Here is a 14,747-nt window from a genome sequence, read left to right on the forward strand (position 1 = left end):
TCAGCAGCCCCGGCGTGTCGCAAGAAGTGGGGGGAAAGGGCGGGGGGTGCTGAGGGATGGGGATGGGTCCGTGGGGGGACGCACGTGGGGTTCGGGAGGTGCCTTATGTGTTGCGTGGGGACGCGAGCCACGAAGCCCCGCGGACCGGGGGTCGTTTTGTCCCAGGGGACGTGGGTGTTCCCTCTTGTCCCGACCCCCCGGTGTGAGGCCGGGGCGCCCCTCGCGCCGGCCCCGCTCCCGCCCTCTGACGGGGCCGCGGCGCCCATCGGGGCGGCCTCGGGGCGGCAGCGGGGCCGGTCCCTGACCCCGGTTAATGATTCGCCACCGGTCGCTCCCCTCTGCCAGCGGCGTCTCTGAGCAAACACCGGCCCGGGGCTCCGAGAGCTCCGGGCCAGGGGGGCGGCGGGGGCAGCGCTGGGGGACACTGCTGGGGAGGGGGAGCCCCGTTTAAGGGTTGCGGGGGGCGCTGCCCTGTGTGCGGGGGCGCGCGTGGGGAGGTGTCACTGCCCCAGGGAGGGGGCATGGCAGAGTCACCGCCCCATTTGGGGTCACCACTCCGGGGTGCCCCGGGTTCGTCCCGGCTGTGCTGCCCGGGGGGGGCCGGGCCGGGGGCCGGGGCGGGGCGGTCCCGCGGGGCCCCCTTAAAGCGGCGGCGGCCGCAGGCGGTGGCCGCAGGCGGTGGCGATGGGCAGCGAGGGGGAGCGAGGCCCGGCGGCGGCCCCGAGCCCGGGGCAGGGCGACCCGCGGGCGCTGCGGAGGGACTGCCAGCACCGGTGGGCGGGAGGGGGCTGGGGGAGCGGGGGGCTGGGGGTGCAGCAGGACTTGGGGCTCCTTGGAGACAGTTGGGAGGGGACAGGTGGGGAGGGCACATGGTGGGGGGGGAGGCAAGACCCAAGGGAAGGGCACCGGGGTTCAGGCACGGGAGAGGAATCTTGGGGGAGTCAGGGGGGGGAGCGGAGCCCCTGGGGGTCACCCCACGTAGACATGTCAGGCGTGGGGGCAGGCCAAAACAGGGGCCCACAGTCCCCCCTCCTTGCGCAGCACGCATCCCCCTTCCCGCCCCCCCTCCCCTCCAGCTCCATTTCCATCTCAAAAGCCCATTTTTCTGCTCCAGTAAGTCACTATGGGGCCCTTGGGCTGGGACAGGCACACGACCCTCACAGAGCACTGACCAGGGACCGGGATGGGGGAACACATCCCCATCCCCTCCTTTGTGCCACCCCCAGCCCTAAACAACCCCCCTTCCCCATAACTCCTCCCCCCACCCGATTACCTCCAGGATCTTTGTCAACCGGAGCCTGGCGCTGGAGAAGATCAAGTGCTTTGGCTTTGACATGGACTACACCTTGGCCAGTGCGTTTTTGGGGAACCTAAGACAGGGTGGGCCAGTGGTGGGAGCCCTCCCCGAGCCCCTGTCCACATCCCTTCTGACTCCCTACAGTGTACAAGTCCCCCGACTACGAGGAGCTGGCTTTTGCCCTGTTACTGGAGCACCTTGTCGCCATTGGGTACCCCCCCGAGATCCTTGCCTACAAATATGACCCCACATTCCCCACTCGGTGAGTTTGGGGAGGGGGTCCTGGGGAAGGGTGGTGAGATCCCCACCCGCTGACAGCTGTGTGTTGCAGGGGGCTGGTGTTCGATGCCCTGTATGGGAACCTGTTGAAGGTGGATTCCCACGGGAACCTGCTAGTCTGTGCCCATGGCTTCCGCTTCCTCAAGGGGTGAGTCTGGAAATCCCCCGCCTCAGGGGCAGGGGGGAACAGGGGCACCCTTGGAGTGGGGTGCAGCTCCATGCTTCCTCCCCAGAGCCGAAATCCTCCACTATTACCCCAATAAGTTCATCCAGCGGGATGACATGAAGCGCTTCCACATCCTCAACACCCTCTTCAACCTCACGGGTGAGTGACAACCCCTGTCTCCCTCACACCCCCACCACCTTGGACTGCTGTCCTATCCTGCACCCCCTCTCACATATCCCTCCCACACAGAGGCCCACCTCTATGCCTGTCTTGTGGACTTCTTCACCAACTGCTCCAGATACGTGAAGTAAGAGGGAGGCGATGGGTGGGGGCTTGCTGGTGGATCAGATGGCAGGGGGTAATCTTGCAGAGGAGCTTCACTTGGCAGGGCAGCCCCTTCACCCCCTCCATTTCTGATTGTTGCAGCTGCGATACCGGCTACAAACACGGGAACCTCTTCATGTCCTTCCGAAGCATGTTCCAGGATGTGCGCGAGGCCATGGACCACGTCCACCTCTCTGTGGGTGCAGAGGGCAGGGGGCTGGTGGGAGGGTGGTTCTGGGAGTGCTGGAGATTCCCCACACACACACCTGGGAGGTTTTGGCCAGCCCCCTCCCTTCATCCACTCTGCAGGGCTGCCTGAAGGAGAAGACGCTGGAGAACCTGGAGAAATATGTGGTGAAAGACGTATGTGCAGATCCTCATGGACCCCTCCCTACCCTGCTCCCCTTTGCCAGTTCCCCTTGGTCCCCCTAAGCCCACTCCATGCTGACTTGCCCCTCACCAGCCCCGTGTGCCACTGCTGCTGAGCCGCATGAAGGAGGTGGGGAAGGTCTTCCTGGCCACCAACAGTGACTATACATACACGGATGTGAGTAAGGGGTGTCCATGTGCTCCCCCTGCCAGGTCCAGCTTGCCCTGGATGGGGGTGGCAGAGGGGAGGGTGTCAAAGCGCAGTCAGTGTCTGCCTTCCCTGGGGATGGGTGACAGTGCCGGATGTCCTTGCAGGCCATCATGTCCTACCTGTTTGACTTCAGAGATGGGGACAAGGTGAGTCTGTCCCCAGTGTGGGCAGAGTGGGGGGCTCAGGGTGCCATCAGCAGCCTCTTGCTGACCCCCCCTCCCTGGCATCCACAGGCGGACACCCCACAGCGCCCCTGGAGGTCTTATTTTGACCTGATTGTGGTGGACACCCGCAAGCCCCTCTTCTTCGCTGAGGGCACCGTCCTGCGCCAAGTCGACACGGTGGGGACCCCTCCCCTGTTGTGGGGCCAGTTGGGGCAGTGGGCACTATTTGAGCACTATGGGGGCTCCTGTGGGCAGAGCAGGGTAGATTCACCATTGGGTGGGCACCAAGCGGAAGCAGATAATGGTGTTCCTATCCCGGGGTCCTCTCGTCCCGTAGGACACAGGGAAGCTGCGCATTGGGACGTACACCGGCCCCCTCCAGCACTGCGCCGTCTACTCTGGCGGTAAGTGCTAGGCCAGGCTCCAGTCAGGGGGGACATGCCCATGCCCCCGCCCTGACCCTTGGCTGTCACAGGCTCCTCAGATGTGGTGTGTGACCTCCTGGGCGTGAAAGGCAAAGACATCCTTTACATGGGGGACCACATCTTTGGGGACATTCTGAAGTCCAAGAAGCGGCAGGGTTGGCGCACCTTCCTGGTGGTGCCTGAGCTGGCCCGTGAGCTGCAGGTCTGGACAGAGAAGAGCGGTGAGCAGTGCCTAGCTGGGGACACGGACCCTGCCCTGCTGGTGGACGTGGCCTGGAGCCTCCTATGCCTCTCGATGGCAAAACCGCCCCAGTGGGCTGTGCCCTGACCCTCTGTGTCAGTCATGCTGGGCAGTGGGGGATGTTCCTGCACTGAGCCAGCCACATTGACCTTGCAGAGCTGTTCGAGGAGCTGCGGAGCCTCGATCTCTTCCTGGCTGAGCTGTACCAGTGAGTGGGTGAGGGGAGTAGGGAGGGGTGGGAACACCTGCAGGGGATCTCCCAGGTGAGCCTCCGGCCGGATCTGTCCCATTCCAGGCACTTGGACAGCGGCAGCAGCGAGCGCCCAGACATTAGCTCCATCAAGCGTCGGATCCAGGTGACACCCAGGACACCATCCCAGCTGGCACACAACTCAGCCCCACTCCCCTCCAATGACTTCCCCCTTGGGCACCCTGGGGGGCATTGGGTGCCCTGACTGTCTTGCTGCACCCCTAGAAAGTCACACATGAGATGGACATGTGCTACGGGAAGATGGGCAGCCTCTTCCGCTGCGGCTCACGCCAGACGCTCTTCGCCAACCAGTTGATGCGCTACGCAGACCTCTATGCTGCCTCCTTCATCAACTTCCTCTACTACCCCTTCAGCTACCTCTTCCGGGCACCCCCTGTCCTGGTACGCAGCCCCCAACCCCCCCCTGCTCACCCACTGTGCCTCGGTTTCCCTCTCTACCTGAGAGGGACATGGGGCTGATGGAAGCATTGGGTGGGCACCCAACCCAGCCTGCGCTAGACTCTCTCTGGGAGCCTTGTCCCCCCTGCAGATGGCACATGAGTCAACGGTGGAGCACACTCGGCTGGACTCGGGGGAGGTTGGCACAGCCCTGCCCCCCTGGCTGGCCCGGCATAGCCACCCTGGCCAGCAGGTGGGTGGCAGGGAACAGAGAGGCAGAAGGACATGGGTGTCCTGCCACGCTGATGCCCATGGGGTCCTGTGCCCACTGAGCCCTCTCACTGTCTCAGGTCCCCCAAGACTCCAGCGGGGAGGAGGAGGATGATGGAGAAGCCTGAGCCCACCCCAGCACCAATGGCTGCTGCTCTGGCAGGTGCCAGCCCCACAGGAGGGCATTTGGTGGCCCTGGACCACTTGCACTGCCAGACCGAAGCCACCCATGGTCAGCCGCCACCTTTGGTGGCCACAGGATGATTGGTGGCCCTGACCATGGCCCCCATCACACCTGTCCTTAGGCTGTGGGGTCCTTCTCCCAACTGTGCCTGGAGCCAGGAGAGGGCCCCCCCCCCAATTCTGCTGGCTGCCCTGTGCCCCCACTTTAACTAACATCCTTCCTGCCAGCTCAACGGCAGCCTGGGGCCACCCAATGCCAGGGTGAGCGGGCAGTGTTGCTGCTCCAGTATCACCGGAGGCCTGCTGCACCAGTCAGGGCCCCTGCAGCTCCTGTCCCTCCAGCCTCTCCACTGTGGCCCTGGGTGGAGCAGGGGGAGGCTCTGGAGGTGGCAGCTGCTCTGTGGGAACCCCCTTCACCTGCTGTTCCCCTCTTCTGTTTGCTACCCTTTTCTATTTATAAAAGATACTCAAACTCCTGGCACCACAGAGACATAAAATTGGCTGTTTTAAAGGAAAACTGCTTTGTCCCTGCACCTGGGAGGTGGGGGCAAAGGGCAATTCCCAGCAGCTGGGACAAGCACAAGCCACTGGGCAGAAGGTGGCAGCCCCGGGTCACCTCTCCTCTGCAGAGAAGGGAACTAGGCCAGCGGTGCTCCCCAGAGTGGAGCCAAGCCCCATGCCAGATGCCAGGACACTGCTCCAAGACTTCTTCCGGCATCCAGGACTCAGCAGAGATGCTGAGCCAAGACCGAGGGTGGGTGTGTCGGGAGGGAAAGAGGAGGCAAAAGCGTGGGATGGGGTCAGGACCATTGCTTACTGGGGTTGGGCAGGTGACAGTGGGGCTCCCCCCACCCTCTACAGCAGCTGTACGGTCACTGCTTGCAGCAGGGACCCCTTACCCACCCCAGAGCCAACCCCTCGCCTGGTACCTTGTGCCACGGCCTGCTCCAGCTGCAAGGACAGCACCAGAGGGGCCCCGAGTGCACATACAGGGCTCATCTGCACTCACTGGCCCATCCTGGACCCCAACCATGCCCAGGAGTTTGGGGGCCTGGCCTGCTGCACCCCAAGGTCCTCTGCACCACTTTGGGTGCTGCTGTCAGCCTGCACAGAAGCTGCTGGAGTGTTGCAGGTCTCCCAACCCCTCAGGCAGAGCTAGTACTTCTGCCCGTGCCTCTGGACACTGGGGCTGCACGTGCCTCTCAGCAGGGACATCCAGATGCTGTCCAGGTATGGCACAAGGCAGCTCCAGAGCAAATCCTTTGGGACATCACTTCTAAAACACTGAGAGGTGCTTGGAATGTTGCAGAATGGCTGATACCATCCTACAGCAGGAAAATTAGGCAGAGGAGCTGAGGACAGTCCTGGGGAATGCAGTCTTCCACACTGCTCACTAGGCCACACACATCTCTACTGCAAGTCTTTAATATATTTAAAACAGCACTTAGATATTTCAAACAAGCTTATTCTGTGCCACTCCCCCACGCTTACACCCAAGGGGCAGCAAGAGAAGCCAGTGGAGTGTGTGCGAGGCAGCACAGGGGGCAGGTGGACTGGCTCCACCAGGAACCCCTTAGCAGCTCTCAGGGGTACATGAACTCAAACCCTCCAGCCCCGTCACCTCTGGCAAAGCCTTGTTTTTCTGGAAGATGAACTGAGTCTCCTCTTCAGCATCCAGGATTTCACTGAGGGATGACACCACAGGGTCATGGTCCTTCAGCATCTCTGGGTAGTGGCTCCCAGCCCGCTCAACCCGCAACGAGCGCCGCACGGGCGTCAGGAATTTCAATTCCGGGCCTTTCGGTAACTCCCTTCCTCTGTGGAGAGGACAAGAGCCTTGGGTAAACCCTGTGGAGGAGCACTGGCATGGAGGGTGCATGTTGCCAGGAGCAGGGGGTTCAGCCTTACCTGGATGCAGATGTGACCCGTAACTTGACTGAGAGAGGTAGGGAGGTCAGGGGCCTCCCCACTGGGCCTGGAGTCGATGCTACGGGCTCCCTCTCACCTGGACAAGGTGTTGTAGGCTCCCAAGGAATGGGTTGCTCAGCCTTTTCCCCTGGCAAGAGAGGAAAAGGGCAATGCAGTTGCAGAGAGTGCCAGCTGGGGAGGAATTACACTGTGGTGTTTCGGACACAGGCCTGGCTGTGGAGGTGTGCCGGGGCCAGGACCCTCCCCAGCCCTGGCAGAGGAACATTGCCCCATTATTGGGATCAGGATTCCAGACTTTCAAAACACTCAATCTCCATCAAAGTCAAGAGGGACACGGGGTGCTGGGACAGACTGCAGAACGTGCTGTTTCCCAGATGGCAGCAGCAGGGAGCCTTGGTCTGCCCACACTCCAGACGGCTCCCCTATGTTCAGGTTACCTTCTGATGTGTGGCCTGCAGCCTTCAAAATATCAAGAACATCCCTGAGCTCCTGGAGTGGCTGCAGGAAAAGCAGAACATGGGTCAGGGCAGGTCTGGCATGGCAATGGAGACCAGTTATAGCTGAATAGGAGGAAAGGCTTTTGCTGCATCACAACACCCCATGCTGAGGACAGCAGGAAGAGGCTGCAGGATTCCCCTTCTCCCAGTGGGATAAGTCAGCACCCAGCACAGCTGAGCAGGTGCCCACCCTGCCCATGGAACAGGACCAGCAGCTCTAAAGGGCTTTTTCACCACTCATTAGTGCTGCTAAGCTCATCCCAAAATCCAGCCCCCCAGGATCTCGAGGAAGCCCACCCATTCTGAGGCAGGGACCATAGGGAGCTGGTGAGCCCCACGCACCTGAGCGCCTGCGCAGACTGCTGCTCTGTACAGCCCCATCACATCAAAGGGGCCACTCCGGGCCAGCAGCTTTGCTTGGCAGATCCAGAATTTGGCAAATTTCTCTGCCTGGGGCACAACAGACAGCACTTTTGAGAGCTCCTCTGCATGGACATCCTGCAAGGAGAAGGGCAAGGACCTGGAGAAAGGTGTCCATGGCGAGGACAAGGGTGTGCAGCGGGGAGCTGTCAGTACCTGACCGTGCTTCCAGCACTCTTCAGGAGAAAGAAGGTCTCAGGAGTCTGGGTTTACAAGTCTCCTACATAACAATGGGCAGATAAAAGCTGTCCTGCCTCTATCTTCCCCTTGAATAAATGAGTCTAGTACTCCAAAGAGCTGTCAAGAGATACACTCCAGTGCTGGCATTATTGGAGCCACTAAATCCTGGAGCAGGGCTAGCAGTCAGTGTTCCCAGCAGTGGTCCCCCTCTAGAGCCATACCTCAGACCGTGACACCAACAGGGATCTACTTCAAGTTGGTTCAATCAGCCTGGGTTTCTGTTGCAGACATTGCTCTTGCAGACTACACTGCCAGTTTCCAGAACACCGTCAATGACACAAGTGAGTCCCACACTGCTTTTGGCTGGGGTAGAGTTAATTTCCTTCCCAGTGGTTGGTATGAGGCTGTGTTTGGGATCTGTGCTGAACACAGTGATGATAAAGATGTTTTTGTTATTGCTGAGCAGGCCTTACAGAGAGCCAAGGCCTTTTCTGTTTTCTCATACTGCCTCGCTGGGGAGCGTGCTCAGGGTGCATGGGAGATTGGGAAGAGATACAGCTGGGACAGGTGACCCAAACTAACCAAAGGGATATTCCAGACGATATGTTCAGTATATAAAGTGGGGGGACATTTGGAGCGATGTTGTCTGTCTTCCCAAGTCCCCATTACATGTGATGGGGCCCTGCTCTCCTGGAGGTGTCTGAATCTGCCCATGGGAAGAAGGGAATAAATTCCTTGTTTCGCTTTGCTTGTGTGCATGGCTTTCACTTTCCCTGTTAAACTGTCTTTATCTCAATCCACAAGTTCTGTAACTTTTACCCTTATGATTCTCTTTCTGATCCCACTGGTGGGGGAATGAGTGAGTGGCTGTGAGGGGCTTGGCTGCTGGCTGGGGTTAAACCACAACAGTCCCTTTTGATGGGGGTACTTCTCCGTTTTCCCTGTCAGTGTAGCTCACCATGTGCCTTTGACCTACCCATAACTCCATGAGGACTTTTATCTTCCCTACCCATGTTTCCCTTCTGGCAACTGAACGCTTGCTCCCAACCCCCCTGTGCTGTGAAGGTACATGGTCTGCATCCCCTGGGATGCTCCAGGGGAGGAGGAGCCTGTTCAAGCAGCCCCTTTCCCATTCCCACCTCCTCAACAAACTTCAGGCACTCAGTCAATATGTTGTTGATCTTCACCAGGCAGCGCTGCTCTGGATTCTCTTGCTTCTCTTTTGCCTTGACCTTTCTGCAGGGCGGCTTCACTGCCTGCTTCTGAAGCAGCGTCATCGGCGGCCGCTTGTATTTCTTGCCTTTCGATGCCAACCACTCCTCCAGCTGTTTCCTGTCCAAGGACCAAAGTATCACCTTGGTTACCACCCCAGCAGGCAGCCAGCTCTTGCCAAGATACTGTTTTTTTAATAGAATCCCCAGTTAGCTGACTTCAGCTGCTCAGGAAGAACTGGTACATTTATCCCAAAAACACATCTGAGCTCTAGACTGGGAAAGGAAAACCCTCACAAGTGTAAGCCTTGAGGCTAAAAAAGAATGGCCACACACTTTCCTCCCACTCACTGAATTGGTGGGAGAGGAACTCAGGGCCCCACCCAACATCTTTCCCAACTCTCTCTTTTCCGGGGCATCAACCTCCCAACAAGCCTTCACTGATAGAAACTTCAGATCCCATTTTCAGCAGGATGGTGCTGGCTCACCCAGTCAAACCCTTATACTCTGCTGTTCCCTGGAAGCAAGACCCAGGTGGCCAACGCTGCCACTTACTTACGATCCGCAGCTGACGGGATCCTTGGAACACGCCCATACTGCACAATTGCCTTCGGCAGCTCCGGCTTAAGCTGATCTTTCCTACTCCTCAAATCACCCTCAAGTGCATGAATTTTGGAGCAGTGTGAGCTGGGAGCCTGGTTTGCATGGTCTATCCCTTGGGATGTTGCTGTGTGTCTGGGATGCACCACGTTCGTGTCCTTCCTGTCCATCCCCCCTTTAATCATGGGCCTTGGCCGTGGCATAGTGCCACCTCGGTTCAGGCTGGATTTCAGGTTTGTTGTCCCCTGGGGCCTGCCTGAGGCCAGAGGCTTAGTGGGAGAACTTCTCATTGGGGGAGGTCGGAACCGGTGCTTAAAAACTCCCACTGGAGCTGTGCCAGGTGGCTTTCCCACAGGTTGCCTCACTGTAGTAGTTTTTTCCTGGTTTGTCCCTGGGTTTTTATGTAGCAAATTAGCAGAAGCAGGAAGGTACCTAGGGGGCTGCAATGGCTGAGTTCTGACACTTGTTTTTTGAGACACGCTCTTTGAGCTTGGCAGGATTTTCCTGAATTTATCTGGAACTGGGTCTTTCTTAGCCTGGCAGTTATTAATTTTGTCCTCTGGGCCCACAACGGGCTGAGGTTGCCTGTAAGCCAAGACTCTCTTCTTCCCAAGACTGCTTCCATCAAATTGGAAATCTCTGTTTAGCTCTGGGAGTGTGGAGGCTCGTGGGCTGAAGTTTTCCTTGTGGCAGACCAGCCCATCCTGCAGCTCCTCATTCAGGGACCAAGGCGCTCCAGGAGGGGAGTGGTCACTTCCCACATGAAGTGCTGCAGCGGTGACAGCGTCCTGTGCAGACTTCTGCTTCCTTTCTGGATTTAGGTGACCAGAGCCTGGAGGTGGGAGCCTGCCTCTGGTCTGTGCAGAAGCAGGAAGCTTTGTGCTCTTCCCTGGCTGCACTGGATGCACCCCTACTGCTCTCTGGGATGTGCTTGAAGGCTTCTGCTGACTAGCGGGGCCAGTGTGCTGTGTGGATTTGGCACTAAGCTTGCCATCCTCCTGAGCACTCTTCATCACATTTCTGAGAACATCCTTCTTGTTCCTGTCAACCTGGAGAGACAAAGCAGCCCTCAGCTCCAAGGAGAGCTCAGCTTGGTCAGACCCTGACAGCTGGCCCAGGGGGACAGCCATGTGAAGGCCTGTGGTGACAAAGCAGTTGTCAACAGAACAGTAACGTAGCACCCACCAGGACGTGGGCGAAGGATCAGTCTTCCAAATTGAAACTCCTAACTAAACTAAACTAAGCTCCTCTGAAAAAATAAGTAGTTGACTCATTGCCAGCTATTTAGCAATCTGTTGAGTGTCCTCATTTGGAGTCAGGAACTCATGACCCTGACTTGGGGATGTGGTTTGCAAAGAAAGTTACTGACCCAAATTGCAGCAAGGATGAAAAATTATTATGACTAAAGCCCACTCTCTTGTGACCCTATAAATAGAGGTCCTCAGTGAGACCCTTTGAGCTCTCCTGGACTGCAGTGGGCTATGACCACTATCTCCCTCTGAGTGGGGCCTCTCAGAGCCAGCAAACTCTTACATTTACTGTACTTGGAGGATCAGCAAACGAGGACGATGGAGCCTCTCCTTGAGGCTCAACCCCTCACCCATTGAGAAGATGCAAAGGCAGTGATGTGAGTCCTTCACTGAATTTGAGGGGAATTTTTCGCGGGTACCTCGTACAGACTCTTTAGGCCTGTGTGCATGTGAGTGTGAATATGCTACAGCAAATGTACCATGAAGGTGGCTCTCCTTGGTTCTTAAGTACTTTAGATTTGTAAGTCAATCAGGCCTGTGACTTACTGTTGTGCTACAGTAAATTCTATATGAATACTTTGCTAAATTGTTTAACTTAACCTATTGATTAAGTGCTGTTAGAACCTGTAGGCCTAAACTGTGGTCAAGTCCTGGCCTCAGATTAGCAAGGGGGTCTGCTCTGAAACTTGTGACTCAACAGATGGGTCTTCCTTATTCCTTTTTATCCTTGCCCTTTCCCATCCTCACCCTTCCCTCCTCTGGCCCAACCCCCAACCTCAACATAGATAATTTTTAGGTTGGTTTTGTTTTAGATTGATTGATTTTAGGTTCTAGTTTGCTTTTTCTCTGTGTGCTTTAACCATCCAGTAAGTAGTAGATGAACCTTGCCAATGAACTTTTTTGTGCTTTCTCTTTTATATTAAACTTGCTTTTGCCAATACCTTTGATGGTGTTTCTTTAAGCAACCCTAAAACACTCATTTGCAACAGGCAACCCTGTTCTGCCCAGACTCACTTCAAGTATGAAAGACTCAAAAGTTTTCTACTTACATGCTTGAGTTTAGAAACTGGTTCTAAGGGTGGATTCAAGTCATTTGTCCGGTCCTTTAAAAAGGGTCTGTAAGAGTCAAAAAAGTTATCAGGTTATTTAACATGTTACTGGGTTATTTAACAACTGATTGGGTTATTTATCAGCCATTGCAGAAAGGCTCAAATATCTAACCCACCGCTGGTTGTTTCATACACAGGAGCTTAGGAGAAGCTTTCAGAAATCAAAAACCTGTCAAGGAAGTACCACATTCTGTAATTCTTTTTCTTTTGTGAAGCAATAGAAAAGCAACACAGACCATTAACATCCAAGGTTGTCACAGAACTTCCACAGACAACAAAAGTAACCAAAATGGTTCATGCGGGTTAGGGTCTGGCAGGTAAGGGGTTTTGAGGCTCCTGACTTGTCCTGTGTGCCACAGACAGCTGAGGTCATGCTGCTGCTACGCTGCAGGTCACAGTGGTGCCTTGGAGTGTCCCAGCCAGGGCTCACTGCAGCATGACCAACCCACGAGCCCCACAACTGCCCGGATACTGGCAGCAAAGCAGGAAGGTGGGACAGCAGCCCACTGTCAGCTACCACAGTCCCGTCCTCCTCCCCCTTCTCCTCCTGGAATTCGAGCCCTCTGACAGCAGCCAGCTATGGAGTTCTCCCACTCCTCAGCTCTGGGGCAAGCAGCTGAGCCCTCAGGGAAGGTTAATGCCTGTGCAGGTATTTTTCTGTAAGAAAAGAGCCCAGATAGTGAGGTGATCATCCCAGTTCTACACAAGTGCTATACTATGCCATAAAGAAAAGTCCTGAATCTTCTCTCTTCATTTCTATTACATTAGTGGTGTTTCCCAGAGCCTGGCACCAGGGATCTGTTTGCTCTTTCTGCTCTCTGATCCTACTTCTCCCCATATTTTCCTGTCATATGCACTGAAAATGCCCCTTCCTGATATTAACCTATCCCAAAGGCCACTAGAAGCTGCCATTAAAAACCAGTGTGAGATTCCAACCACCCCTTCCTTGAGACCCAATTCTGAAGCTGAGTTGTGGGCAGCAAGGTCTGTTCCGCCAGAGCCAGGAGCCGAGATGAGAAGGTTTCACAGAGATTCATAAAATACTCAGAAGAGATTCCATCAACCATTGGGAAATGCCAGCACTCAAGCTGTTCTTTTGATCCCACTGCCAGTAACTATAGAGCTAGGGTGCTATGGGGGCAGAACCCAGACAGGGTCCTGGCAGGAGCTGGTTCTCTGTATGCAGGTGAGAGAAAGCAGACACAGGCCAGTGAGGAAAAGTCACTTATAACTCAGAGAATCACTGAGCAATTTGGGCCGGAAGGGACCTTTACAGATCATCTAGTTCAAGCCCATCATCCTCTTGACTTACTTTGCACTCGGGCATTTCAGCCTTTCCTTGGCTGCTCGGCAGTTCTGCAGCTGGCTCCTCCGCTGCTCTGCAGAGAGATGACAGGAGATGTGCATGCAGCACTGCCTTAGTCCATGGAGAAGGAGTACCCATGACAAATGATTTCTGTTACCCTCACACATTACCTTGCACTCCTCTGCCTGGGGAGCCTGGCAATGCTGTGCCCTGAAATTCCAATGCACACGATATTGCCCAGAGGCTCATTGGCACTTAAGCTCCCTGACCCTCACAGCGTGGTGCTGCTCAACACCTCAGCTGTGCCAGGCTCAGTCAGTTTGCAGAGGGAAAGGGGAGATGCTGCCCATGATCCCCTTGCAGCTGTGTATCCTTCAGGCCTGCACCCAGTGGTGGCCAAAACCTCTTCTAAGACAGGCAACAGGGAAAAACGAGGAGTATCGCAGCAGGGGGACAGAGGATACCTCTGACATCCCCCAGTATGGCTGCGGCACTGGGGCAAGACTCCAGCATCACCCTGTCCCCAGGACCCCCTACATTCCTAACACTGTCCCACCCTCACCCCCCGTGTGTCCTGGGCTCCGAGGGCATCTCCAGCACCCCCAGCCCTTTGCCTTGAAAGGCTTCCACAAAGCCCCAAAAGCATCGCGGCCCCCCGACCACCCCCAGTCCTCTCATACTGCCCTCCTCCCAGACCGCGTCCCTGGGCCCGTTTCGTGGGTACCCCCCACGGGTTGCCGCACCCTCACCCCCTCTGACCACCCCAACCTCCTTCCCAAGGCCCCAGCAGCCCCTCAGGCCGCCCCCGTCCCTCTACCAACGGGCCCCCACTGGCCTGTCTCTGGCCGCCCCCAGGCCAGCACCCCCCGCACTCCCATCCCACGGCACTCGCGGCCACCCCGCAAGGTCCCCGCGGAGTGTCCCCGTCCCAGAGGGTCCCCAGGTCGCAGGACCCCAGAGCTCCGCTCCCCGTCACCCCCACAGGGCCCTGCACAGGGAGCGCCCGCAGGCCCCAGCCTCGGGACCCCTCGAACCCGGCCCCGGGACCCCCCAGTCCCTCACCGGCCGCCCCCGCGCGCTCCATCCCCGGCGCTGCGACCACCGGCACTTCCACCAACCGCCGCGCCGCGTCCATTGGCCGCCGCTTTCTTCAAACCGACCAATAGAGAGAATTAGCCGGCGGCTGGCGGCGGGGCCGGCAGAGAGAAGAGCTGTGATTGGCTGGAGGCGGTCAGGGGGAGGAGACAACGGCCCTCTTTGGCAGCCGAGCCCCCGCGGGCGGGGCCCTGCGGTGACACAGGGGGACGCACTGCGACATGTCGTGACACACTGTGCCAGGCCACAACATGCCACGCCACGGTATGTGAAGCCGTGCCACGCCTGGGCACGCTACGCCATGCAACGCCACGCAGTGTCGTGCCATGCCATGCCGTGCTGTGCGATGGCATCGCATGATATGGCATGGTGTGGTGTGAAATTGCGTGACACGGCACACCATACCATACTATGTGATGTCATACCATGCCATGTAATGCCACGCCATGCCGTGCCATGCCTCTTGCTGTCCTGCTGCACTGTGGCCCGCTGTGCCATGCCTCAGCGGTGAGCCAGGGTGGTGGCAGTGGCAGGGGCAGAAGTGACAGCCCCAGGTGGCTGCTGGGATTTGC

The 14,747-nt window shown here is 57.3% G+C and overlaps 2 protein-coding genes across 11 annotated transcripts; one reads left to right on the forward strand and one right to left on the reverse strand.

Annotated features, from left to right (window-relative positions):
* Positions 1 to 679: 679 nt before the first annotated feature.
* On the forward strand, positions 680 to 9,431 carry LOC113977806 (cytosolic purine 5'-nucleotidase-like). Of its 8 annotated transcripts, none has more exons than XM_027704233.1 (18): positions 680 to 773; positions 1,280 to 1,353; positions 1,442 to 1,559; positions 1,629 to 1,724; positions 1,810 to 1,901; positions 1,992 to 2,049; positions 2,169 to 2,262; positions 2,376 to 2,429; positions 2,530 to 2,613; positions 2,751 to 2,792; positions 2,880 to 2,987; positions 3,148 to 3,214; positions 3,286 to 3,456; positions 3,633 to 3,684; positions 3,772 to 3,832; positions 3,952 to 4,128; positions 4,236 to 4,378; positions 4,476 to 5,863. In XM_027704233.1, the coding sequence occupies exons 1-18, from the start codon at positions 685 to 687 to the stop codon at positions 4,657 to 4,659; spliced, it is 1,764 nt and encodes a 587-aa protein (XP_027560034.1). In that variant the 5' UTR covers positions 680 to 684; the 3' UTR covers positions 4,660 to 5,863. The 8 variants fall into 8 exon arrangements, with proteins under 8 accessions (XP_027560034.1, XP_027560035.1, XP_027560038.1 ...); XM_027704234.1 differs by having other exon boundaries at positions 2,169 to 2,229; XM_027704237.1 differs by having other exon boundaries at positions 4,277 to 4,378; positions 4,476 to 4,642.
* Positions 5,988 to 14,230, reverse strand: CKAP2L (cytoskeleton associated protein 2 like). 3 transcript variants are annotated; one of them, XM_027704232.1, is made up of 9 exons: positions 14,143 to 14,230; positions 13,087 to 13,153; positions 11,715 to 11,781; positions 9,371 to 10,464; positions 8,744 to 8,936; positions 7,347 to 7,502; positions 6,945 to 7,005; positions 6,487 to 6,634; positions 5,988 to 6,395 (listed from the first exon to the last, which is right to left on the reverse strand). In XM_027704232.1, exons 1-9 carry the CDS (start codon positions 14,213 to 14,215, stop codon positions 6,152 to 6,154), a joined length of 2,103 nt encoding a protein of 700 aa, XP_027560033.1. In that variant the 5' UTR covers positions 14,216 to 14,230; the 3' UTR covers positions 5,988 to 6,151. The 3 variants fall into 3 exon arrangements, 2 of the variants coding, with proteins under 2 accessions (XP_027560033.1, XP_027560031.1); XM_027704230.1 differs by lacking the exon at positions 14,143 to 14,230 and adding an exon at positions 13,251 to 13,692; XR_003537417.1 differs by lacking the exons at positions 5,988 to 6,395; positions 6,487 to 6,634; positions 6,945 to 7,005; positions 14,143 to 14,230 and adding an exon at positions 13,251 to 13,697 and having other exon boundaries at positions 7,390 to 7,502; positions 7,581 to 8,936.
* Positions 14,231 to 14,747: the final 517 nt, after the last annotated feature.

Source organism: Neopelma chrysocephalum, unplaced genomic scaffold (genome assembly GCF_003984885.1).
Source record: "Neopelma chrysocephalum unplaced genomic scaffold, ASM398488v2 Primary Assembly neopelma1_262, whole genome shotgun sequence".
Lineage (NCBI taxonomy): Eukaryota > Metazoa > Chordata > Aves > Passeriformes > Pipridae > Neopelma > Neopelma chrysocephalum.